This window comes from Amia ocellicauda, chromosome 1, assembly GCF_036373705.1.
Source record: "Amia ocellicauda isolate fAmiCal2 chromosome 1, fAmiCal2.hap1, whole genome shotgun sequence".
Classification (NCBI taxonomy): Eukaryota; Metazoa; Chordata; class Actinopteri; order Amiiformes; family Amiidae; genus Amia; species Amia ocellicauda.
In genome coordinates this window covers 59,221,611-59,248,589 of record NC_089850.1, presented here as the reverse complement: position 1 = coordinate 59,248,589, position 26,979 = coordinate 59,221,611, and the positions used below count along the sequence as shown (strand labels likewise).

The 26,979-nt window shown below is 46.8% G+C and overlaps 1 protein-coding gene across 1 annotated transcript; it reads right to left on the bottom strand.

Moving 5' to 3' along the window:
* tmprss13a (transmembrane serine protease 13a) lies at positions 1–26,979 on the bottom strand. Its single transcript, XM_066711433.1, has 13 exons — positions 26,837–26,979; positions 20,231–20,399; positions 17,588–17,698; positions 17,258–17,404; positions 9,376–9,502; positions 8,578–8,676; positions 6,308–6,351; positions 5,896–6,058; positions 2,864–3,042; positions 2,226–2,324; positions 1,872–2,014; positions 1,511–1,663; positions 1–1,247 (listed from the first exon to the last, which is right to left on the bottom strand). The coding sequence occupies exons 1-13, from the start codon at positions 26,852–26,854 to the stop codon at positions 1,233–1,235; spliced, it is 1,467 nt and encodes a 488-aa protein (XP_066567530.1). The 5' UTR covers positions 26,855–26,979; the 3' UTR covers positions 1–1,232.

Here is a 26,979-nt window from a genome sequence, read left to right as displayed (position 1 = left end):
TAGTTTTTCAAGATTTATGATTATACTTTATTTACTGTATTTAGAGTCAAACAGAAACACATATATAAAGAGTACACAAACAAATGGGAGCAGATTTAGAACTTGATATTTTCCACCACCCCGCATTTATTTGGCATTCAGCAATGAATTACAGAATGGAGTCAGTGCTGGACACGTATCGCACACATCAGTAATGCTATTCTCAATAAATTATCATATAATCATTATTATAATAATAAAAATACAACCAAAAATCCCAGAACCAACACAAACAGACACAGACAGACAGACACAATCTCTGAGTCCCATTCCACCCCCAGGTTATGTCAGTTATTGGTCTTTGTTGGGGGGGTGCACAGCGGTAGACAGCTGGGGGCAGGACTCCATCGACATCATTAGAATATCTTTTAATTTAATTTAACAGACTTAGATAATTTAATTTAATAGAATTTCCTTTTCTATAACAAATACAGAGTATCGGAGTCACATCAGTCAATACATTTAATCTTATGTTTCCTCAGTTTAATTTAATTACATATCAGAGAAATACTGGCAAATAAGATTGGGTGAGGTTGCGGGTGGCTACCATTTCCACCCCGCTCCTGCCCTCCCCACTCTCCGCCACCCAGCCAGATCTGTGTTTCTGTCCCTGCACCCACCACTCCAACACACTTTCATAAAACTATACAATATTTACACCTGACATGTACATAGACATTGAGGAATATTTATATATGTACATCAGAACATGCAAGGGATTCATGGTTAGATTGCATGAGCCCTATCAAATGATCTGAGCAAGCTAACAGATCAGTTCAAGGACTAATTAACCTCAGTAATTAAGACAAATCAGAAGACACAGGGGATCTCCAGCACTGGTCTTTTACCCCTCAGAGCTAAAAACTTTAAGCTTCCATTGCCCTCGAAACCTTGATTGATAGTGGTTAAGCCGGCTCCAGGTCCTAATCGAGACAAAAGCCATCGCTGGGAGCGGAAGATATCTGTGTTGTCTTGCTATTGTCAGGTATTGCAGCCTTGCTTGTGAGGTAAACAGTATCGTATAGGAATAACAGCATCGGTGAAGGGCAGGAAAAAGAGCTGGGGAGAACCGTCCGGCACCAGGGGGGTGCTGTGCACTGGTGGAGCTAGTGAAGGACAGGGCTCAGGAATGGTTGCTGTGCCCACTGCTGCTGCCCCCATGCATGGGCTGCCCTCGGTGCTCGGCCCCTGTCTCAGGGCTTCTGTTCCTGGGGGACCAACACAAGAGGGGACACGTTAGAGCCCTGCAGTCCGGGGACGAGGGAGAGAGCTCTGAGACTGGGGGTGGGGGATGAGGGAGTGTGGAAAGGAGACACAGTGCATAGTGCATAGTGTGTGGGCCTGAGTGTAGTCTATAGACTGCAATGTAGCGTAGTACATAGTGTAGTGCATAGTGCAGTGTGTAGTGCAGTGTGTAACGCAGTGCGTACTGCAGTGTGTATTGCAGTGTGTATCGTGGCTGCAGTCTCACCTGCATCTGTGTGTAGACCCAGGGCAGCAGCTGGGTCACTTTGCTGTACACCCCTGGACTGTTCGGCTGCCCGCAGCCCGCCCCCCAGCTGGTGATGCCAGCCAACAACCAGCTCCCCTCCATTTGACACACCAGGGGGCCCCCGCTGTCACCCTGCCGAGAGAGAGAGACAGAGAGAGAGAGATTATTGCAGACTAATTTGAAGCAGTGAACAGGCGAGTTGGACACACACACAAACACTCACACTTCTTTAACAAGCAACAACAACAACAAGAAACATCAAAAAGACAGAACAGATTGTCTTCCCTGGTCATTCCTGGGCCGGGAGGGAGCCCAGCTGAGGGGAGGAGAAGCAGCTCACCTGGCAGGAGTCGACGCCCCCGTTGAGGTCTCCAGCGCACAGCATACTGGAGGTGATTGCGCCGTTGTAGACAGTGCGGCTGTTGCAGACGGTGGAGTCGATCATTTTCACCGACACCTGCATCAGCGAGTTGGAGCCTTGGGCTGCACAGAACAAAAAATGCATAAATAAATACAAATATACCCTGTTTGTACATTGAGTCTGCTGTCCTGTTTCAAAACCCTCTCGCTTCTATGTCTTCCAGTCTGCCTCACTGTCCCCCCCAATCCCTCCCTCCTTGCTTTCCCTCTCTTCCACTCCTCCCCTCCTCCCTGGCCGTGACCCTGCCGTCCTCCCCCAGCCCAGTGCTCTTACAGGCCCCCTGATGCAGAGTCCCGAAGCCTGTGGTCCAGCATGCGATCCCTGCAGGGAAATTCTGGTTGAAGGCAGGGAGACAGATGGGGCGGATATTATCTGAAACAGACAAAAACACTGTGAGACGCACTGACACACTTGAAACACACTGACACACTGAGACACACTACCCAGAACACACTTACACACTGTGAGACACACTGACACACTGAGACACTGTGAGACACACTGACACACTGAGACACACTACCCAGAACACACTTACACACTGTGAGACTGTGAGACACACTGAGACACACTGCCCAGAACATACTGAGACACTGTGAGACACACTGACACACTGAGACACACTACCCAGAACACACTTACACACTGTGAGACTGTGAGACACACTGAGACACACTGCCCAGAACATACTGAGACACTGTGAGACACACTGACACACTGAGACACACTACCCAGAACACACTTACACACTGTGAGACTGTGAGACACACTGAGACACACTGCCCAGAACATACTGAGACACTGTGAGACACACTGACACGCTGAGAAACACTGCCCAGAACACACTGAGACATTGACACACTGTGAGGCACACTGCAGACAGCAGGGCAGTGGGAAAATCAGGCGCTCACTGTTGAAGGTGAGAGGGCTGGCCAGTCGCAGCAAGGCGATGTCATTGCTGTGCGTATTTGAGTTGTAGTTCTCGTTCACGATGATCATGTCTACGTAGGAGGGCAGGGGCAGCGAGAGCTGAGACACGGTGCCTGAGTACACAAGCCAGTTGTTCGGGATCTTGGAGTTGGGGTCGGAGCTGAGAGGCAGGGAGGGAGAGAGAGAGAGAGACTGGTTGACTGCCTGCCACAGCACAGCAAAACACAGCCCACAATGCTCCCGCCCCCGTTGAACAGCTGAGCGGAGCAATTAGGAAGCACACAGTGAAGGGAGGCTAAAGACACTGATGGATAAAATGAGCGGATGGATAGTGCGTTCACACAGTGTTGGTAGAAGGACCTTCCTCTGATTAGCACAGATTAAGTGTTTACTCTATTACTCAGTGTAAACAATGAGTTTGATATGATATCGATCAAGGAGTCATTCGGTCAGTAAATGAATCAATCGGTGAGTCAGTGTATCAGTCAGTCGGTCAGCTTGTCAGTCAGTCAGTCAGTCAGTCAGTCAGTGTGTTATTCAGTCAGTCAGTCAGTCAGTCAGTGAATCAATCAGTCAGTCAGTCAGCATGTCAGTCAGTGTGTCAGTCAGTCAGTCAGTCAGTCAGTCAGTGTGTTATTCAGTCAGTCAGTCAGTCAGTCAGTGAATCAATCAGTCAGTCAGTCAGCATGTCAGTCAGTGTGTCAGTCAGTCAGTCAGTCAGTCAGTATGTTATACAGTTCAGTCAGTGTGTACTTCAGTCAGTGTGTTATTGAGTCAGTCAGTTAGCATGTCAGTCAGTGTGTTATTCAGTTCAGTCAGTCAGTGTGTACTTCAGTCAATGTGTTATTCAGTCAGTCAGTCAGCGTGTCAGTCAGTCAATAAGTCAGTGTTATTCAGTCAATCAGTCAGTCAGTCAGTCAGTCAGTCAGTCAGTGTGTCAGTCAGTGTGTTATTCAGTCAGTTCAGTCAGTCAGTCAGTGTGTCACTCAGTCAGTGTATTATACAGTTCAGTCAGTGCGTCAATCAGTCAATCAGTCAGCATGTCAGTCAGTGTGTCAGTCAGTCAGTCAGTCAGTGTGTTATTGAGTCAGTCAGTCAGTATGTTATACAGTTCAGTCAGTGTGTACTTCAGTCAGTGTGTTATTCAGTCAGTCAGACAGTGTGTCAATCAGTCAATAAGTCAGTGTGTTATTCAGTCAGTCAGTGTGTCAGTCAGTGTGTTATTCAGTCAGTCAGTCAGTCAGTGTGTACTTTAATCAGTTCAGTCAGTCAGTCAGTGTGTCAGTCAGTGTGTTATTCAGTCAGTCAGTGTGTTATTCAGTCAGTCAGTCAGCGTGTCACTCAGTCAATAAGTCAGTGTTATTCCGTCAGTTCAGTCAGTCAGTCAGTTCAGTCAGTCAGTGTGTTATTCAGTCAGTCAGTCAGAGTGTACTTCAGTCAGTTCAGTCAGTCAGTCAGTGTGTTATTCAGTCAGTCAGTCAGAGTGTACTTCAGTCAGTTCAGTCAGTCAGTCAGTGTGTCAGTCAGTGTATTATTCAGTCAGTCAGTCAGCGTGTCACTCAGTCAATAAGTCAGTGTGTTATACAGTTCAGTCAGTCAGTGTGTACTTCAGTCAGTGTTATTCAGTCAGTCAGTCAGTCAGTCAGTATGTTATACAGTTCAGTCAGTGTGTACTTGAGTCAGTCAGTCAGTCAGTCAGTGTGTTATTGAGTCAGTCAGTCAGTCAGTATGTTATACAGTTCAGTCAGTGTGTACTTCAGTCAGTGTGTTATTCAGTCAGTCAGTCAGCGTGTCACTCAGTCAATAAGTCAGTGTGTTATACAGTTCAGTCAGTCAGTGTGTACTTCAGTCAGTGTGTTATTCAGTCAGTCAGTCAGCATGTCAGTCAGTCAATAAGTCAGTGTGTTATTCAGTTCAGTCAGTCAGTGTGTTATTCAGTCAGTCAGTCAGTCAGTGTGTCAGTCAGTGTGTTATTCAGTCAGTCAGTCAGTGTGTACTTCAGTCAGTGTGTTATTGAGTCAGTCAGTCAGCATGTCAGTCAGTGTGTTATTCAGTCAGTGTGTCAGTCAGTGTGTTATTCAGTTCAGTCAGTCAGTGTTTATTCAGTCAGTCAGTCAGTCAGAGTGTACTTCAGTCAGTGTGTTATTCAGTCAGTCAGTCAGCGTGTCAGTCAGTGTGTTATTCAGTCAGTCAGTGTGTCAGTCAGTGTGTTATTCAGTCAGTCAGTGTGTTATTCAGTCAGTCAGTCAGCGTGTCACTCAGTCAATAAGTCAGTGTTATTCAGTTCAGTCAGTGTGTTATTCAGTCAGTCAGTCAGAGTGTACTTCAGTCAGTTCAGTCAGTCAGTCAGTGTGTTATTCAGTCAGTCAGTCAGTCAGTCAGTGTGTTATTCAGTTCAGGCAGTCAGTGTGTTATACAGTCAGTCAGTCAGTCAGTGTGTACTTCAGTCAGTTCAGTCAGTCAGTCAGCGTGTCAGTCAGTGTGTTATTCAGTCAGTCAGTCAGCGTGTCACTCGTCAATAAGTCAGTGTGTACTTCAGTCAGTGTGTTATTCAGTCAGTCAGTCAGCGTGTCAGTCAGTCAATAAGTCAGTGTGTTATTCAGTTCAGTCAGTCAGTGTGTTATACAGCCAGTCAGTCAGTGTGTACTTCAGTCAGTCAATAAGTCAGTGTGTTATTCAGTCAGTCAGTCAGTCAGTGTGTCAGTCAGTGTGTTATTCAGTCAGTCAGTCAGTGTGTACTTCAGTCAGTGTGTTATTGAGTCAGTCAGTCAGCATGTCAGTCAGTGTGTTATTCAGTCAGTGTGTCAGTCAGTGTGTTATTCAGTTCAGTCAGTCAGTGTGTTATTCAGTCAGTCAGTCAGTGTGTACTTCAGTCAGTATGTTATTCAGTTCAGGCAGTCAGTGTGTTATTCAGTCAGTCAGTCAGTGTGTACTTCAGTCAGTTCAGTCAGTCAGTCAGCGTGTCAGTCGTCAGTGTCTGGGTGTGGGGGTGGGAGAGGGGTTGACCTCTGACCTGGGGAAGCAGTGTGCGGCTGTGACGATGAAGTCGAGGGAGATGATGGTGCCGCCGCAGGTGGGGAAGCCCTTGTAGTGAAGACTGACCTGCCAGGGCCAATTCCCCAGAGACGCCTGCGTGCCCCCGATGATCCTGGTGGAAGAGGTTCGCAGGCCACAGTCTGAGGGGAGAGGAGGAGAGTGAATAGGAGGGAGAGGGAGTGAGAGAGATGGAGGGGGAGAGGAGATAGGGAAAGTGAAGTAGGAGGAAGAAGAGGGAGGGGAAGAGTAGGACAGGGAAGAAACAGAGGGAAGAGAAGAGCGTGAGGATAGGTGAAGGAGAGGGAAGGAGGTGAAGGCACAGCGTGGGGTGCAGTACAATAGCCAGCTCAGTTCAATTCAATCAAACGGAAGATGAAGAAGGATCTTACTTGTACACTTCAGAGACACCGTCTGCTGGCCTGGGCAGGAGGAGCTGTAGGGAGAGGACAACAGCGTCACCGCACAGCCCCTTACTGAACACCAGCCTGTTACTGAACACCAGCAGTACATTACTGAACAACAGCCCCTTACTGAACAACAACAGCCCCTTACTGAACACCAGCAGCCTGTTACTGAACAACAGCCCCTTACTGAACACCAGCCTGTTACTGAACACCAGCAGTACATTACTGAACAACAGCCCCTTACTGAACAACAACAGCCTGTTACTGAACAACAGCCCCTTACTGAACAACAGCCCCTTACTGAACAACAGACCTTTACTGAACACCAGCAGCCTGTTACTGAACAACAGCCCCTTACTGAACAACAACAGCCCCTTACTGAACACCAGCAGCCTGTTACTGAACAACAGCCCTTTACTGAACAACAACAGCCCCTTACTGAACAACAGCCCCTTACTGAACACCAGCAGCCTGTTACTGAACAACAGCCCTTTACTGAACAACAACAGCCCTTTACTGAACACCAGCCTGTTACTGAACACCAGCAGTACATTACTGAACAACAGCCCCTTACTGAACAACAACAGCCCCTTACTGAACACCAGCAGCCTGTTACTGAACAACAGCCCTTTACTGAACAACAACAGCCCCTTACTGAACAACAGCCCCTTACTGAACACCAGCAGCCTGTTACTGAACAACAGCCCTTTACTGAACAACAACAGCCCTTTACTGAACAACAGCCCCTTACTGAACAACACACCTTTACTGAACAACAACAGCCCGTTACTGAACAACAGCCCCTTACTGAACACCAGCAGCCTGTTACTGAACAACAGCCCTTTACTGAACAACAACAGCCCTTTACTGAACAACAGCCCCTTACTGAACAACACACCTTTACTGAACAACAACAGCCCGTTACTGAACAACAGCCCTTTACTGAACACCAGCAGCCTGTTACTGAACAACAGACCCTTACTGAACAACAACAGCCCCTTACTGAACAACAGCAGCCCCTTACTGAACAACAGCAGCCCGTTACTGAACAACAGCCCTTTACTGAACAACAGACCTTTACTGAACACCAGCAGCCTGTTACTGAACAACAGACCCTTACTGAACAACAACAGCCCCTTACTGAACAACAGCAGCCCGTTACTGAACAACAGCCCTTTACTGAACAACAGACTTTTATTGAACACCAGCAGCCTGTTACTGAACAACAGACCCTTACTGAACAACAACAGCCCCTTACTGAACAACAGCAGCCCGTTACTGAACAACAGCCCTTTACTGAACAACAGACCCTTACTGAACAACAGACCTTTACTGAACACCAGCAGCCTGTTACTGAACAACAGACCCTTACTGAACAACAACAGCCCCTTACTGAACAACAGACCTTTACTGAACACCAGCAGCCTGTTACTGAACAACAGCCCTTTACTGAACAACAGACCCTTACTGAACAACAGCCCCTTACTGAACACCAGCAGCCTGTTACTGAACAACAGACCCTTACTGAACAACAACAGCCCGTTACTGAACAACGGCCCTTTACTGAACAACAGACCCTTACTGAACAACAGCAGCCCTTTACTGAACAACGGCCCTTTACTGAACAACAGCCCCTTACTGAACACCAGCAGCCCGTTACTGAACATCAGCCCATTACTGAACAAAACAACAGCCGTTGCTGAACACCATCCTGTAACTGAACAACAGCCCAGTGGAATCCACAGTAACAGGCGAAGGCTGACGTACATGTTGTTGGTGGCAGCTGACTTCTATTGAACAGAGCGTTAGTGTTTATATTTGTTCGCACCGATATTTCTGAAGGTCAGGGTGAGGGTTAGGGTTAACACGGTCTACATTTACAAACAGGTCCCATTATTAAACTAAAACATGTAGTTCAATGTCTGTTAACGTACCTCTCAGCAGATACAATATCGAAGTTTCCTATTGGCTGACTAACAAGTACGCACAGGTATACCCTGCTTTGCACAGCTTCGCTACAGAATGAGTTTATGAAATGAATTGATAAAACAATCCATGAAACCCATTTATGTTTATGAAACCCATCCCCCATTAATTAACTGCATTTATGACCCACAAATTGTTCTGGACCCTTTGACAAACACAAGATTTGCCCCCTCAAGGAAAGTCAGACTAGTTTATTCACAGGGGTTGTATTCTGTGACGGGTCTGTGGAGTCTGATCCCACACGGGACTCGCTCTGCTGATGGATGTACCTGTAGCTCAGCTGGCCCTGGATGGTGTCAGAGGTCGTCGGGGTCACGGTCAGGAAGCCGTACGCGGAGCTGGTGAAGTTGCTGCTGCTTCTGTAGTATCTGACAGTGGGCAGAAACACACGGACTCACCATCGGCCACAGTGTGGAGCTGCGCGAATCTCTGCTGACCCCCCAGATCATGTAACGACTGCACTGACCACAGATTATTTTCCCTCTGCTCCCCCAGCATTTTGGTCACCAAATTCAATACAGTCGCACTTTCAGTCTCTCACCACTGGGTGGTAGCAAATGACACCACTTCCTCCTGAAGCAATCGCTCTTTGTGGAGGAGCAGCAACAGGAAGTTGAGCTGTCTTCGCTTTTGTCACATAAGAGACTAAATGTGCGCACGCTGTGATCGATTTTTCACTTGATCAGTGGTCCAAATAAGGACATTCTCCATCATATAGTTATTGTAGTAAGGTGTCCTTTGACTGCCATGGAGTAACTTTTACAAAATGAGTCTTGCTCCATTGTGAGTTTACTAAGTGCATTGAACTGCTTTGATGTAACCTTTGAAATGTGTATTGTGTTGTTGTAGGTCACCTTGGACAAGAGCATCTGCTAATTGATAATTATATTATTAATAAGAATAAGAATATGCAGAACTTTGTGAGAATAACAGACATAAATAAGCCATTACTGTGAGTAACTATCACCATTTACAGTGCAGTTTGCGTGTGCATGTGCGTGTGTGTGTATGTATGTATGTACTCGGGCACATGACCCCGCGCAGGGCAGCAGGCAGGGTGAGATTACTCTCTGAATCCCAGCTCCGTGCAGGTCAAGGTTGCGAGGGAGTTGTTCCACTCTGTAAAGCACACGGGCAGGAACGTCTTGTCCTTGTAGTTCATCACCTGGAGGGTGTTAGTTGTAGCGAAGCGCACTGCAGGGGCAAGAGAGGGAGACTGGGGTTTACTGTGGGGCACCAGATCCAGGGCCCAGACTGGAGCGGCACTGTGGGGACTATAGGGTTCACAGTATGGTATTAATTCCTCTGTACTAGACACCAGGTCAATAAATGTGTATTGTACAGTGTGTCTGTGTAGAGTGTAGAGGAGTGTGTCTGTAGAGTAGTGTGTCTGTGTAGAGCAGCGTGTCTGTGTAGAGTGTAGAGCAGTGTGTCTGTGTAGAGCAGTGTGTCTGTGAAGAGTAGTGTGTCTGTGTAGAGTAGTGTGTCTGTGTAGAGCAGTGTGTCTGTGTAGAGTAGTGTGTCTGTGTAGAGCAGTGTGTCTGTGTAGAGTGTAGAGAGTGTGTCTGTGAAGAGTAGTGTCTGTGTAGAGTAGTGTGTCTGTGTAGAGCAGCGTGTCTGTGTAGAGTGTAGAGCAGTGTGTCTGTGAAGAGTAGTGTGTCTGTATAGAGCAGTGTGTCTGTGTAGAGTAGTGTGTCTGTGTAGAGTGTAGAGCAGTGTGTCTGTGTAGAGTAGTGTGTCTGTGTAGAGTAGTGTGTCTGTGTAGAGTAGTGTGTCTGTGTGGAGCAGTGTGTCTGTGTAGAGCAGTGTGTCTGTGTAGAGTGTAGAGTAGTGTGTCTGTGAAGAGTAGTGTGTCTGTGTAGAGCAGTGTGTCTGTGTAGAGTAGTGTGTCTGTGTAGAGCAGTGTGTCTGTGAAGAGTAGTGTGTCTGTGTAGAGTAGTGTGTCTGTGTAGAGTGTAGAGCAGTGTGTCTGTGAAGAGTAGTGTGTCTGTGAAGAGTAGTGTGTCTGTGTAGAGTGTAGAGTAGTGTGTCTGTGTAGAGCAGTGTGTCTGTGTAGAGTGTAGAGAGTGTGTCTGTGAAGAGTAGTGTCTGTGTAGAGTAGTGTGTCTGTGTAGAGCAGCGTGTCTGTGTAGAGTGTAGAGCAGTGTGTCTGTGAAGAGTAGTGTGTCTGTATAGAGCAGTGTGTCTGTGTAGAGTAGTGTGTCTGTGTAGAGTGTAGAGCAGTGTGTCTGTGTAGAGTAGTGTGTCTGTGTAGAGTAGTGTGTCTGTGTAGAGCAGTGTGTCTGTGTAGAGTAGTGTGTCTGTGTAGAGTAGTGTGTCTGTGTAGAGCAGTGTGTCTGTGTAGAGTAGTGTGTCTGTGTAGAGTAGTGTGTCTGTGTGGAGCAGTGTGTCTGTGTAGAGCAGTGTGTCTGTGTAGAGTGAAGAGTAGTGTGTCTGTGTAGAGCAGTGTGTCTGTGTAGTGCAGTGTGTCTGTGTAGAGTGTAGAGCAGTGTGTCTGTGAAGAGTAGTGTGTCTGTGTAGAGCAGTGTGTCTGTGTAGAGCAGTGTGTCTGTGTAGAGTGTAGAGCAGTGTGTCTGTGTAGAGCAGTGTGTCTGTGTAGAGCAGTGTGTCTGTGTAGAGTGTAGACAGTGTGTCTGTGAAGAGTAGTGTCTGTGTAGAGTAGTGTGTCTGTGTAGAGCAGCGTGTCTGTGTAGAGTGTAGAGCAGTGTGTCTGTGAAGAGTAGTGTGTCTGTATAGAGCAGTGTGTCTGTGTAGAGTAGTGTGTCTGTGTAGAGTGTAGAGCAGTGTGTCTGTGTAGAGTAGTGTGTCTGTGTAGAGTAGTGTGTCTGTGTAGAGTAGTGTGTCTGTGTGGAGCAGTGTGTCTGTGTAGAGCAGTGTGTCTGTGTAGAGTGTAGAGCAGTGTGTCTGTGAAGAGTAGTGTGTCTGTGTAGAGCAGTGTGTCTGTGTAGAGTAGTGTGTCTGTGTAGAGCAGTGTGTCTGTGAAGAGTAGTGTGTCTGTGTAGAGTAGTGTGTCTGTGTAGAGTGTAGAGCAGTGTGTCTGTGAAGAGTAGTGTGTCTGTGAAGAGTAGTGTGTCTGTGTAGAGTGTAGAGTAGTGTGTCTGTGTAGAGCAGTGTGTCTGTGTAGAGTAGTGTGTCTGTGTAGAGCAGTGTGTCTGTGTAGAGCAGTGTGTCTGTGTAGAGTGAAGAGTAGTGTGTCTGTGTAGAGCAGTGTGTCTGTGTAGTGCAGTGTGTCTGTGTAGAGTGTAGAGCAGTGTGTCTGTGAAGAGTAGTGTGTCTGTGTAGAGCAGTGTGTCTGTGTAGAGCAGTGTGTCTGTGTAGAGTGTAGAGCAGTGTGTCTGTGTAGAGCAGTGTGTCTGTGTAGAGTAGTGTGTCTGTGTAGAGTAGTGTGTCTGTGTAGAGCAGTGTGTCTGTGTAGAGCAGTGTGTCTGTGTAGAGTGTAGAGCAGTGTGTCTGTGTAGAGTAGTGTGTCTGTGTAGTGCAGTGTGTCTGTGTAGAGTGTAGAGTAGTGTGTCTGTGTAGAGTAGTGTGTCTGTGTAGAGCAGTGTGTCTGTGTAGAGCAGTGTGTCTGTGTAGAGTGTAGAGCAGTGTGTCTGTGTAGAGTGTAGAGTAGTGTGTCTGTGTAGAGCAGTGTGTCTGTGAAGAGTAGTGTGTCTGTGTAGAGCAGTGTGTCTGTGTAGAGCAGTGTGTCTGTGTAGAGTAGTGTGTCTGTGTAGAGCAGTGTGTCTGTGTAGAGTGTAGAGCAGTGTGTCTGTAAAGAGTAGTGTCTGTGTAGAGTAGTGTGTCTGTGTAGAGTGTAGAGCAGTGTGTCTGTGAAGAGTAGTGTGTCTGTGTAGAGTGTAGAGCGGTGTGTCTGTGTAGAGCAGTGTGTCTGTGTAGAGTGTAGAGCAGCGTGTCTGTGTAGAGCAGTGTGTCTGTGTAGAGTGTAGAGCGGTGTGTCTGTGTAGAGTAGTGTGTCTGTGTAGAGCAGTGTGTCTGTGTAGAGCAGTGTGTCTGTGTAGAGTAGTGTGTCTGTGTAGAGTAGTGTGTCTGTGTGGAGCAGTGTGTCTGTGTAGAGCAGCGTGTCTGTGTAGAGTGTAGAGCAGTGTGTCTGTGTAGAGTAGTGTGTCTGTGTGGAGCAGCGTGTCTGTGTAGAGCAGTGTGTCTGTGTAGAGCAGTGTGTCTGTGTAGAGTGTAGAGCAGTGTGTCTGTGAAGAGTAGTGTGTCTGTATAGAGTAGTGTGTCTGTGTTGAGCAGCGTGTCTGTGTAGAGCAGTGTGTCTGTGTAGAGCAGTGTGTCTGTGTAGAGTGTAGAGCAGTGTGTCTGTGAAGAGTAGTGTCTGTGTAGAGTAGTGTGTCTGTGTAGAGTGTAGAGCAGTGTGTCTGTGTAGAGTAGTGTGTAGAGTGTAGAGAGTGTGTTGTGTAGAGTGTAGAGCAGTGTGTCTGTGTAGAGTGTAGTGTGTCTGTGTAGAGCAGTGTGTCTGTGTAGAGCAGTGTGTCTGTGAAGAGTAGCGTGTCTGTGTAGAATGTAGAGTAGTGTGTCTGTGTAGAGCAGTGTGTCTGTGTAGTGCAGTGTGTCTGTGTAGATTGTAGAGCAGTGTGTCTGTGTAGAGTAGTGTGTCTGTGTAGAGCAGTGTGTCTGTGTAGAGTGTAGAGTAGTGTGTCTGTGAAGAGTAGTGTGTCTGTGTAGAGTGTAGTGTGTCTGTGTAGAGCAGTGTGTCTGTGTAGAGCAGTGTGTCTGTGTAGAGTGAGAGCAGTGTGTCTGTGTAGAGCAGTGTGTCTGTAGAGTAGTGTGTCTGTGTAGAGCAGTGTGTCTGTGTAGAGTAGTGTGTCTGTGTAGAGTGTAGAGCAGTGTGTCTGTGAAGAGTAGTGTGTCTGTGTAGAGTGTAGAGTAGTGTGTCTGTGTAGAGCAGCGTGTCTGTGTAGAGTGTAGAGAGTGTGTCTGTGAAGAGTAGTGTCTATGTAGAGTAGTGTGTCTGTGTAGAGCAGTGTGTCTGTGTAGAGCAGTGTGTCTGTGTGGAGCAGTGTGTCTGTGAAGAGTAGTGTGTCTGTGTAGAGTGTAGAGTAGTGTGTCTGTGTAGAGTAGTGTGTCTGTGTGGAGCAGTGTGTCTGTGTAGAGCAGTGTGTCTGTGAAGAGTAGTGTGTCTGTGTAGAGTAGTGTGTCTGTGTAGAGTGAAGAGTAGTGTGTCTGTAGAGTAGTGTGTCTGTGTAGAGTGTAGAGCAGTGTGTCTGTGTAGAGCAGTGTGTCTGTGAAGAGTAGTGTGTCTGTGTAGAGTAGTGTGTCTGTGTAGAGTAGTGTGTCTGTGTGGAGCAGTGTGTCTGTGTAGAGCAGTGTGTCTGTGTAGAGTAGTGTGTCTGTGTAGAGTAGTGTGTCTGTGTAGAGCAGTGTGTCTGTGTGGAGCAGTGTGTCTGTGTAGAGTAGTGTGTCTGTGTAGAGCAGTGTGTCTGTGAAGAGTAGTGTGTCTGTGTAGAGCAGTGTGTCTGTGAAGAGTAGTGTGTCTGTGTAGAGCAGTGTGTCTGTGTAGAGTGTAGAGCAGTGTGTCTGTGTAGAGCAGTGTGTCTGTGTAGAGCAGTGTGTCTGTGTAGAGTGTAGAGCAGTGTGTCTGTGTAGAGTAGTGTGTCTGTGTAGAGTAGTGTGTCTGTGTAGTGCAGTGTGTCTGTGTAGATTGTAGAGCAGTGTGTCTGTGTAGAGTAGTGTGTCTGTGTAGAGTAGTGTGTCTGTGTAGAGCAGTGTGTCTGTGTGGAGCAGTGTGTCTGTGTAGAGCAGTGTGTCTGTGTAGAGTGTAGAGCAGTGTGTCTGTGAAGAGTAGTGTGTCTGTGTGGAGCAGTGTGTCTGTGAAGAGTAGTGTGTCTGTGTAGAGTGTAGAGTAGTGTGTCTGTGTAGAGTAGTGTGTCTGTGTGGAGCAGTGTGTCTGTGTAGAGCAGTGTGTCTGTGTAGAGCAGTGTGTCTGTGTGGAGCAGTGTGTCTGTGAAGAGTAGTGTGTCTGTGTAGAGTGTAGAGTAGTGTGTCTGTGTAGAGTAGTGTGTCTGTGTGGAGCAGTGTGTCTGTGAAGAGTAGTGTGTCTGTGTAGAGTAGTGTGTCTGTGTAGAGTAGTGTGTCTGTGTAGAGTGAAGAGTAGTGTGTCTGTAGAGTAGTGTGTCTGTGTAGAGTGTAGAGCAGTGTGTCTGTGTAGAGCAGTGTGTCTGTGAAGAGTAGTGTGTCTGTGTAGAGTAGTGTGTCTGTGTAGAGTAGTGTGTCTGTGTAGAGTGAAGAGTAGTGTGTCTGTAGAGTAGTGTGTCTGTGTAGAGTGTAGAGCAGTGTGTCTGTGTAGAGCAGTGTGTCTGTGAAGAGTAGTGTGTCTGTGTAGAGAGTGTGTCTGTGAAGAGTAGTGTCTATGTAGAGTAGTGTGTCTGTGTAGAGCAGTGTGTCTGTGTAGAGCAGTGTGTCTGTGTGGAGCAGTGTGTCTGTGAAGAGTAGTGTGTCTGTGTAGAGTGTAGAGTAGTGTGTCTGTGTAGAGTAGTGTGTCTGTGTGGAGCAGTGTGTCTGTGTAGAGCAGTGTGTCTGTGAAGAGTAGTGTGTCTGTGTAGAGTAGTGTGTCTGTGTAGAGTAGTGTGTCTGTGTAGAGTGAAGAGTAGTGTGTCTGAAGAGTAGTGTGTCTGTGTAGAGTGTAGAGCAGTGTGTCTGTGTAGAGCAGTGTGTCTGTGAAGAGTAGTGTGTCTGTGTAGAGTAGTGTGTCTGTGTAGAGTAGTGTGTCTGTGTGGAGCAGTGTGTCTGTGTAGAGCAGTGTGTCTGTGAAGAGTAGTGTGTCTGTGTAGAGTAGTGTGTCTGTGTGGAGCAGTGTGACAGTGTAGAGTAGTGTGTCTGTGTAGAGCAGTGTGTCTGTGTAGAGCAGTGTGTCTGTGTAGAGTGTAGAGCAGTGTGTCTGTGAAGAGTAGTGTGTCTGTGTAGAGCAGTGTGTCTGTGTAGAGTGTAGAGTAGTGTGTCTGTGTGGAGCAGTGTGTCTGTGTAGAGTAGTGTGTCTGTGTAGAGCAGTGTGTCTGTGAAGAGTAGTGTGTCTGTGTAGAGCAGTGTGTCTGTGTAGAGTGTAGAGCAGTGTGTCTGTGTAGAGCAGTGTGTCTGTGTAGAGCAGTGTGTCTGTGTAGAGTGTAGAGCAGTGTGTCTGTGTAGAGCAGTGTGTCTGTGTAGAGTAGTGTGTCTGTGTAGTGCAGTGTGTCTGTGTAGATTGTAGAGCAGTGTGTCTGTGTAGAGTAGTGTGTCTGTGTAGAATAGTGTGTCTGTGTAGAGCAGTGTGTCTGTGTGGAGCAGTGTGTCTGTGTAGAGCAGTGTGTCTGTGTAGAGTGTAGAGCAGTGTGTCTGTGAAGAGTAGTGTGTCTGTGTAGAGCAGCGTGTCTGTGTAGAGCAGTGTGTCTGTGTAGAGTGTAGAGTGTAGAGTAGTGTGTCTGTGAAGAGTAGTGTGTCTGTGTAGAGTAGTGTGTCTGTGTAGAGCAGTGTGTCTGTGTAGAGTGTAGAGTGTAGAGCAGTGTGTCTGTGAAGAGTAGTGTGTCTGTGTAGAGCAGTGTGTCTGTGTAGAGTAGTGTGTCTGTGAAGAGTAGTGTGTCTGTGAAGAGCAGTGTGTCTGTGTAGAGCAGTGTGTCTGTGTAGAGCAGTGTGTCTGTGTAGAGTGTAGAGCGGTGTGTCTGTGTAGAGCAGTGTGTCTGTGAAGAGTAGTGTGTCTGTGAAGAGTAGTGTGTCTGTGAAGAGCAGTGTGTCTGTGTAGAGCAGTGTGTCTGTGTAGAGCAGTGTGTCTGTGTAGAGTAGTGTGTCTGTGAAGAGCAGTGTGTCTGTGTAGAGCAGTGTGTCTGTGTAGAGTAGTGTGTCTGTGTAGAGTGTAGAGCAGTGTGTCTGTGTAGAGCAGTGTGTCTGTGTAGAGTAGTGTGTCTGTGTAGAGCAGTGTGTCTGTGAAGAGTAGTGTGTCTGTGAAGAGCAGTGTGTCTGTGTAGAGCAGTGTGTCTGTGTAGAGTAGTGTGTCTGTGTAGAGTGTAGAGCAGTGTGTCTGTGTAGAGTAGTGTGTCTGTGTAGAGCAGTGTGTCTGTGTTGAGTAGTGTGTCTGTGAAGAGTGGTGTGTCTGTGAAAAGTAGTGTGTCTGTGTAGAGTAGTGTGTCTGTGTAGAGCAGCGTGTCTGTGTAGAGTGTAGAGTAGTGTGTCTGTGAAGAGTAGTGTGTCTGTGTAGAGTGTAGAGCAGTGTGTCTGTGTAGAGCAGTGTGTCTGTGTAGAGTGTAGAGAGTGTGTCTGTGAAGAGTAGTGTCTGTGTAGAGTAGTGTGTCTGTGTAGAGCAGTGTGTCTGTGTGGAGCAGAGTGTCTGTGTAGAGCAGTGTGTCTGTGTAGAGTAGTGTGTCTGTGTAGAGTGTAGAGCGGTGTGTCTGTGTAGAGCAGTGTGTCTGTGTAGAGTAGTGTGTCTGTGTAGAGCAGCGTGTCTGTGTAGAGTGTAGAGCAGTGTGTCTGTGTAGAGTAGTGTGTCTGTGTAGAGTAGTGTGTCTGTGTAGAGTAGTGTGTCTGTGTAGAGCAGTGTGTCTGTGTAGAGCAGTGTGTCTGTGTAGAGTGTAGAGAGTGTGTCTGTGAAGAGTAGTGTCTGTGTAGAGTAGTGTGTCTGTGTAGAGCAGCGTGTCTGTGTAGAGTGTAGAGCAGTGTGTCTGTGTAGAGCAGTGTGTCTGTGAAGAGTAGTGTGTCTGTGTAGAGTAGTGTGTCTGTGTAGAGTAGTGTGTCTGTGTAGAGCAGTGTGTCTGTGTAGAGTAGTGTGTCTGTGTAGAGTAGTGTGTCTGTGTAGAGCAGTGTGTCTGTGTAGAGTAGTGTGTCTGTGTAGAGCAGTGTGTCTGTGTACAGCGGTGTGTAGACCAGTGTGTCTGTGAAGAGTAGTGTGTCTGTGTAGAGCAGCGTGTCTGTGTAGAGTAGTGTGTCTGTGTAGAGTAGTGTGTCTGTGTAGAGCGGTGTGCCGGGTGCAGGGTGTAGTCTCCTCACCGCAGCCTGCCTCGTCACTGCCCTGCAGGCAGTCCTTCTTGCCGTCACAGAGCACCGCAGAGGCCGGGCAGGTGTCGGGGGTGATCACAGTGGGGGTCCCCCCGGTGCCCTTGATCGCACTGGACACCAGTCCGGGGCCGTAGCGTACTGCAAGGGACAGGAGGGGACAAGAGGTCAGCACCGAGGTGAAGGGGTCAAGAGCTGGGATTTCCCTCTCTCTCCCAACCTCCAACATGCCCTCTTTCCCAGCCTGCAATCACTGACCCCCCCCACCCCTCTCTCTCTCTCTCTCTCTCTCTCTCTCTCTCTCTCTCTCTCTCTCACTCTCACCTCCGAGCCAGATGGCAATAGCGATGGCCACAGCGAGTATCACAAAGCCGGTGGAGCCCCCCAGCCAGCGGCAGCCATTACTGCAGCATGCGGGGTTCTTGCGACGGAGGGCTATTGGGGAGAAGACCACCGTCACAGGTGAAAGGTCACATTCACTCTCACACACTGACCGCCGGTCCACACTGGGCTCAGTACCCTTGCGCTGGAACAAACAGTATTAATGTCTCTATACTGTACTGTACTCAGATACAGGTGTATAGAACAGTGTTGATGTCTCTATACTCAGATACAGGTGTACAGTTCAGTGTTGATGTCTCTATACTCAGATACAGGTGTACAGTACAGTGTTGATGTCTCTATACTCAGATACAGGTGTACAGTACAGTGTTGATGTCTCTATACTCAGATACAGGTGTACAGTACAGTGTTGATGTCTCTATACTCAGATACAGGTGTACAGTACAGTGTTGATGTCTCTATACTCAGATACAGGTGTACAGTACAGTGTTGATGTCTCTATACTCAGATACAGGTGTACAGTACAGTGTTGATGTCTCTATACTCAGATACAGGTGTACAGTTCAGTGTTGATGTCTCTATACTCAGATACAGGTGTACAGTACAGTGTTGATGTCTCTATACTCAGATACAGGTGTACAGTTCAGTGTTGATGTCTCTATACTCAGATACAGGTGTACAGTACAGTGTTGATGTCGCTATACTCAGATACAGGTGTACAGTACAGTGTTGATGTCTCTATACTCAGATACAGGTGTACAGTTCAGTGTTGATGTCTCTATACTCAGATACAGGTGTACAGTTCAGTGTTGATGTCTCTATACTCAGATACAGGTGTACAGTTCAGTGTTGATGTCTCTATACTCAGATACAGGTGTACAGTACAGTGTTGATGTCTCTATACTCAGATACAGGTGTACAGTACAGTGTTGATGTCTCTATACTCAGATACAGGTGTATAGAACAGTGTTGATGTCTCTATACTCAGATACAGGTGTACAGTTCAGTGTTGATGTCTCTATACTCAGATACAGGTGTACAGTTCAGTGTTTATGTCTCTATACTCAGATACAGGTGTACAGTTCAGTGTTTATGTCTCTATACTCAGATACAGGTGTACAGTTCAGTGTTGATGTCTCTATACTCAGATACAGGTGTACAGTACAGTGTTGATGTCTCTATACTCAGATACAGGTGTACAGTACAGTGTTGATGTCTCTATACTCAGATACAGGTGTATAGAACAGTGTTGATGTCTCTATACTCAGATACAGGTGTACAGTACAGTGTTGATGTCTCTATACTCAGATACAGGTGTATAGAACAGTGTTGATGTCTCTATACTGAGATACAGGTGTACAGTTCAGTGTTGATGTCTCTATACTCAGATACAGGTGTACAGTTCAGTGTTGATGTCTCTATACTCAGATACAGGTGTACAGTACAGTGTTGATGTCGCTATACTCAGATACAGGTGTACAGTACAGTGTTGATGTCTCTATACTCAGATACAGGTGTACAGTTCAGTGTTGATGTCTCTATACTCAGATACAGGTGTACAGTACAGTGTTGATGTCTCTATACTCAGATACAGGTGTACAGTACAGTGTTGATGTCTCTATACTCAGATACAGGTGTATAGAACAGTGTTGATGTCTCTATACTCAGATACAGGTGTACAGTTCAGTGTTGATGTCTCTATACTCAGATACAGGTGTACAGTACAGTGTTGATGTCTCTATACTCAGATACAGGTGTACAGTACAGTGTTGATGTCTCTATACTCAGATACAGGTGTACAGTACAGTGTTGATGTCTCTATACTCAGATACAGGTGTACAGTACAGTGTTGATGTCTCTATACTCAGATACAGGTGTATAGAACAGTGTTGATGTCTCTATACTCAGATACAGGTGTATAGAACAGTGTTGATGTCTCTATACTCAGATACAGGTGTACAGTTCAGTGTTGATGTCTCTATACTCAGATACAGGTGTACAGTTCAGTGTTGATGTCTCTATACTCAGATACAGGTGTACAGTACAGTGTTGATGTCTCTATACTCAGATACAGGTGTATAGAACAGTGTTGATGTCTCTATACTCAGATACAGGTGTACAGTTCAGTGTTGATGTCTCTATACTCAGATACAGGTGTACAGTACAGTGTTGATGTCTCTATACTCAGATACAGGTGTACAGTACAGTGTTGATGTCTCTATACTCAGATACAGGTGTACAGTACAGTGTTGATGTCTCTATACTCAGATACAGGTGTATAGAACAGTGTTGATGTCTCTATACTCAGATACAGGTGTACAGTACAGTGTTGATGTCTCTATACTCAGATACAGGTGTATAGAACAGTGTTGATGTCTCTATACTCAGATACAGGTGTACAGTACAGTGTTGATGTCTCTATACTCAGATACAGGTGTATAGAACAGTGTTGATGTCTCTATACTCAGATACAGGTGTACAGTACAGTGTTGATGTCTCTATACTCAGATACAGGTGTACAGTACAGTGTTGATGTCTCTATACTCAGATACAGGTGTATAGAACAGTGTTGATGTCTCTATACTGTCTGGTCCTGGGGTGACGTGTAGTGACCGGTCTGCTTACGGGCAGCTTGCTGAGTCACACAGGGGGCCGCAACTGTGGGGGGCGGCTGGGGGATGTAGTAGGGCTGGTAGGGAGGTACCCCCCCACCCTCTTGCCAACCATAGTCCTCGTACTGGGGGGGTGGTTGGGGATGCACTGGGTTGGGATTGTAGGGAGGAGGATTATCATTCTGCGGAAAGAGAGAACAGAATTATTTTGAATTCTGGTAATAGTGGTAATTACACAACAATGTAACTCAACTTCAGATTAAACATTCAGCTGATACACTGATTCGGCCAAATGTTAGTTGTTGTTTTTGCCACAGTGCAGATTTTGATTTCCATCTCCAGATGAAGTCTACAAGCATGTTATGACCCTGGAGGCCTCAGCTGTTAGCAAGAGCCTGGAGGATGAATGTAGGGAACCGCAACCACGCCGCTCTTACGTCAAGATCCCCATCGAGAGGAGATCTCCAGAGCACCGGCTCCTCGGGATCTCGGCACAGCTTTGTCTGTGTCCGCCTGCTTCTATGCAATCTACTGCAGCAAATCCAGGCAGGAGGCTGCGAAGTGAAGCATGTGCGTGAAGAGTTCGTGCTCCTGCGAACAGGAGTCACTGCAGCTCACGCATATGCAGGGGGTCTGAGCGAGAACATCGAGTCCAGGGGGAGAGAAGCACCTGTTGGAAAGTCATCCTGTGGCTTTGAGGCTGCCGCTCCTGGCCACACAAAGGTTTGTTCCTCAAAAAAATGAAACGGAGTGGGGATTTCAGAAGGCTTCTTCCACCGATCACTGATCTTCCTGGTAAGATGACCCTGAGCAACCAACAGATGGTAAACCCCCCCAGACCCAGAGCGCACAGGAATCAGCCCACATGTGGTGAGCTCAGAAATTATCTCATGCAGGCTGCGGTCCAGTCTGGGCCCTATAGTCCCCACAGCGCCGCTCCAGTCTGGGCCCTGTAGTCAACAGTGCTGACTTCAATCTGGGTTTTCATAACTGACTGTGGCTGTGATTCCTCAAAGAGCAGTGCGCTGCCAGGGGTGGGGTCTCAACTCGACCTTACCAGGCGCCTGGGAGCTCAGCCTTGTTCTCAAAGAGAGAGAGAGCGTCAGTCTTCCTGACAGGGCTGTAGCTGCGATTGCGCTGTGGACTGGCAGGATGGGAAGAGGCAGAAAGCCCGACGCCAGGGATCTAATCCACCACGTTCTTAAGAATCAATTTCAACAAACGCATTTTTACCACAAAACTGAGATCTGATGACCCGATTCTTCTGAACAGGAAACAAAAGCCCTGTGTCACACTTGGAATGTGTCGGAATGTGAAAATGCATATTTCCTGCTCAGCTCCCGAGGTGACGCCGCTTGCCACTGATCCAGGAACTGACGGGTATTTTTCAAAAGCTTGTGTTCCAATTTCAGGAGCCGACTGACTCTTCTGCGAACGAACGCCTCATACTGGCTGGTGATTGGTTGGAATAAGGTGCACTTAAAGATCAAGCATCGCTCCTGGGTTTTTCTAGTGAAAACGAATGCATTTCTCCAAGAATGCAAAGCTGCAGGATTTCATTCCAGGCCACGGCAGGAATGCAGCGACTCCACATTCCTCGAAGTGCGCACTTCTCCTCTCCGACCCACCAGTGATGAAGGCTTTTGTTTTAATTTCCTTTTATTGCTATGCATCTTATGTTCTTGTTGTTTGTTCCCCTCTCCTGCCAAATGTCACGGCTCAAACCCTTCATTTACCAGCATGAACTGCATTCCTGTTCCAAGTTGCCGGTGAATGTGCGCTTCAGTTCTGCTTTTTCAAGGGTGTTACTCGTGCATAATCTAAACAAATCTTCATTTTCATGTGTCCCATAAAAAAACGATCAACAAACAACATTCACATAAGTAACAGATTGTACAGCAGCGCAACTTCATAGGGAAGGCAAATAGGGAATGCAAATTGTCAGGCTTTCCTGCATTCATTCACCCAGAGCGCCGTGAAGGACAGGCCAGGGATCGGACACACGAGGGATGGTGCTGTAGGGAGAATTGACGTAGTGTTATCTCTATTACAGACTGGAGCCAGACAATAGGGTGGGACTATGTGTGGACTATAGGGCCCAGACTAGAGCAGCGCTATGTGGACTTTAGGGCCCAGATTTGAACACTGTGTGAGACTAAAGGAATACTTTGCTTTATTCCAAACAAAAGTAAGAAAAGTGACATATTTAAAAGTTCTCTCTTTGACCCAAGAAGATACAATACAAAAATAATGGGTAGCTTCTGAGTTTCTCTGGTGTCTATGAATTAAAAAAATCGTCATCATACTTTCTTTTTGGGCTGTGGATAATTTGGCTAAATTGAATACATTTTCCCATATGTACAGTAACTCTGTCTCTCACACACACACACACAACCACAGGCTTGTCAACATTTCAGGCAGTTCTGGAGAAGAGCCACCTCATTCCTGGCCATTTATATAGACACACCAGTGTTTACCTCTCGGCCGTGCAATCAAACAAATGCTCAGATCAACCCTTAAAAGGCTGAACTTGATGAAACTGTTTTAAGGCGGCCCTGACCTTTTTGGAAAGGTTTAAGGTTCAATGTAAGAAACAATAAGATCCAGCTAGGTCATTGTTTAAAACTTGCTCTGCAACAACTTTCAGGACTCAGTGTTCAGTTGGGGACATGGGAGTACAATAGATGACGCTGCTGCACTGAAGAGAGTTCCAGGAAGAGCAACGACTGCATGGGCTTTTACACGGCCTAATTAGCATACCTCAGACTATTGAACCTGGAACCCAGATACTTGGAAAAGATTAATCCAAAAACTGACACATTACTTACACCGAGAGTGGCAGGGGCAGGCCCAGCAGCAGGATTAATTCGGCAAGGGGGCATCAGAAATGTCTAAGGGGGCACAACTATTTTCACTCGATGATTACACAGGATGGATAACACTGTAATGTAACACAATTTTTGTTCCTGGGTAGTAAGTGTTATTTCCTAGCAATTGTGAGCATTGGTAAACTATTAATTTTGCCTACTAATTAGTAATGTTAGATATATTTTTTTATCCAGCTGCGCGGAGAAACTTATTTTTTTTATTTTCGTTGTAGGCACACGTAACTTTAAATCTAGATGGTCAAACTGACCCCGCCCTTCTGCCGTGTGAAGGCCAATCAAAATTAGATTTTTTCCAACGGGTAAAATGTGTGAGAATGAAGCATATAGTAGTTTAATTAGTAGTTTAATTAGTTTAATTTAGTATAGTAGTAGTTTAATATTCATGAGCTCCCGGAAGTGAGCTGTGTGCCCCAGAAAACGTACGGTTTGATGTTATTCTTTGCTGCTACACTGAGGGGGCAAACTGTAGGACAGATAGGGATACAAAACTGAGGGGGCACAATATTCCAGCTGATGTAGCATTGCCCCCTTTTGGGCAGGGGGCTGGACGGTGCTGCCAATGCACCCTGTGTCCCACTTCACCGGGCCACTTCAGAGGGGCTGGGATTTAAAGAGCAGAGATGGTGCCGAGTGGGGCGGTTATCTTTGTGCTCCCCGCCTCGAGGGACCACTGCAACACCCCGTCATAGCAGTGGCCAAACTGCCAAAGTAACACATCTCTCGGGCCTTTGGGGAGTGAGTAGAGACTGATGAAGGGGTGAAGACCCTCCATTATAAAGACTTACTCATGGTCTATAGAGGTGAAAGCCCAGTAAAGCCCAGGAGGAGAGGCAGGGCCCAAAAAGGCCCAATGATCTCATACATTGACCACGGAGACGAGGGACGATTCTGAAAGCAAGAAGAAGAAGAATCTAAGGGGTGTCTTAGAGCACAAGCTCACTGCGAAAAGCTGGAAAGCAACTGGCGGAGTAACTGTATCTCACCAGACCGGCCTGCACAGATTCTTCTCTGCTGATGATTTACTCATTTCACTAATTATGTAATTTGAATACTTGGTATTTATGGATATTCAAATCGCCACACTCCCGCTCCGACAGCGCCTAGGGAATTGCAAGGTGTGTGTGCGTGCGTGCGTGCATGAGAGTGTGTGTGTGTGTGTGTGTGTGTGCGGTGTGTAATGCACAGTCTGTGTGTGTGTGTGTGTGTGTGTGTGTGTGCGCGTGTGTGTGTGTGTGCATAAGAGTAAGAGTGCGTGTGCTTGTGTGTGTGAGTGTAGCTCAGCTGGGAGAGGGTGTGGAGGATGTGTTGTGGTGAAAAAATAAAGACAATAGCAGTGATCTCAGAGAGTTGTTGTCGAGAGCTCTGCCCTGTTCCATTCAGGCTGTGCTCGGAACAGGGATTCTGGGTAGAAGCAAACAGAACTGTCTCGGATGGGAGCAGATATAGCACATGACCAGAGGTAACAGACAGGGATACAACATAGGCTTTCTCCTCAAAACCTTGAACTCCCTGTATGTTTGCATACGGCTTGTAGATACAAACGCAGAGTAGAAAGGTTTGACCGAAAGGGATTTAGTGTTCTTTCGGCCTCAAGCCTTAATGATGAACACATCCACACTTTATTACCAAACGTGATGAGAGAAGGTGCCCTCTACCAGTGAAGGACTGTACCAGAGGTGGGGGGTGTTGTGTAGAGGCTGGTGTGTGTGAAGGGCCCCATGCCCAGCCAGTGCAGTGTAGTGATATTGGGGACCACAGGGCCCTGCAAGCACTGATACAGTTTTTCAGTGAGTGGCACCTGTACATCTACCCACAATGCACCCTGTCCCAGAGCTGGGAGTGGAGCACAGCATGCTCAGGGAGAACAGGACAGCGCTGAAGACACTTCACAGCCTGGCTCAGAGTCCCAACGTCAATCCCACAAAGAGAACACCTCTGGGAGGACCTGGAATAGGGAATGAGGGAAGGAACACTCATGGCCGGGGTTGTGTCAGACTGTGTGATGTCACTCGCAGCTGACGGAGGAATACCAGCTGTGGGTGCTTCCATAACATGGCATGTAGGAGTGAATTAACAACAATACAATTGTCATAATCCACAATGAATAACTCCCAATCAGGGCCCATTGAACCTAAACTAATTAACTAGCCTTTCTAATTAATAAAGCATAAAGCATGGCAGCATATGAGAAAATGACCCACAAGCACGAAGTAACACTAAAAACAAACGCCGCATCACCACGTAGCTGGGACAGTGACATCACAACCGGCAACTCGCAATCCCATCGAACGCCAAGCTGAGGAAGTGGATCACTGGCCAAGATTTCCACTGGGCTGAATAAACTGAGACGGGGCGACTCACAGCATGAGCAGAGGTCTAGTTCACTCGGACTGAGCCAAAATCCAGTCAATCTCTGGTTAATATATCTGTTGAGCATAGCGACTGCTCAGACTACAAAGTGTCGTGACCACAAACACGAGACCTAACCAGGATACACACAGTTTCATAGCAATGTGGATGAGCGTTGTCAGCATGTAAGATAATGCCAAATCAGTATTGCCTGATACAGAATCTGAACAGCCCAGGTGATATCTGGTGGGAGCTTTTAGAAATACAGGAAAGCGCAAGAGAAAAATCTGTCCAATTTGAATGTACTTTTTCGGGGTTTAAATCTATGGTTTGTAGCTATTCTAAGACAAATAAACCGATCATTCGACCAAAACGAATGGGTTTAAAGTCCTGTTAAAGATCTGGCGCAACTGATCAGTTTAGGATCAGTTTTTAACAAGTTCTATTTTGCTTATTGTTCGATTTTATTTTTGTCTGGTTCATTCTGCAAGCCTTTACATTTTCACACTTTTGTCCAGCGCCACAGTCCGGGGCTCTCAGACAGTGGCAGTTTACCTACAAAAGCCCCCAAGAGGACACATCACATCCTTGTACGGCGATTGTCGAGTATGCATTGTGTATTGAAGAGATGTCAGATTACAGATTATCTCTGAGCTGCTGCTCATCTGTGAGAATCTGCACCACAGAAAGATAAAACTGGCAAGGAGAGATTGACAAAATACAACTGAAAAACAAAAAAAGAAACCATCTTATCTTCATCTTATCTCAAAACGGATGAACACTGCAGACACAGAGACTCAAATGTTTCAGAGCTTCCTGTTTGTGAGCGCTCTGCTCAGTGCGGTCAGACTGATGGGGAACGCAATGTTCATTCTCTCCCTTTAACATAAGAGTCTTTAAACTGCAGAAAACAATCCAAAAAACATAAAACCCCAGAGTACAGGTAGACAACCCTACAGTCTGCAGGTGGCATTTTGACCAGTGCAGTTATTCAGATCTTTGGCAACCAACCTCTGATCAGCCCTGAGTCCCCAAAGATTCCCTTCTGAGAAACAATCACTGTGCCTGCCATTCACAGATAAAGGCTATACTGGAAGCTGAGGTTTTCCTTTGAGAGCCGACTTGGAGGAAAGTCTTTATCTTTCAAAGCATCTCTCCTGGCCACTCTCACCTCCAGCCTGGTCCAAGACAGACCTGTGTCCTTCTCTATATATCATCTACTCTCACCCTAACAGTTACACAACATTCAGGACAACAACTTGAGAATATAGAGCAACAAACCCCGGACACATCCAATACAGAGAATCAAGAGAGAGAGAGAGCAAGATAGAGAGGAAGGTCAAACTACTAACCACAGCAAGAGAAATCCTATGAGTACATACCATGTTCAGGTGTGCCATTAGATGTCCGGCTCCCTGGCGTGCGGATGGTGAGTTTGGCAATCCCTGAGGAAACTCTACAGAGTGATGTTAATGTTTCAGCCAAGCCTGGTGCAACCTGGGTCCTGATTGGGCGGCTGGGAGCC

Excerpts from the sequence above, each read along its gene's own strand:
- tmprss13a (XM_066711433.1), bottom strand. Across the intron at positions 17,699-20,230 it reads TGTGACTCAGCAAGCTGCCC|CCCTCCGTCGCAAGAACCCC; the intron begins GTAAGCAGACCG and ends TCTCCCCAATAG. Across the intron at positions 3,043-5,895 it reads GCCGCACACTGCTTCCCCAG|CTCCGACCCCAACTCCAAGA; the intron begins GTCAGAGGTCAA and ends CCTGCCTCTCAG.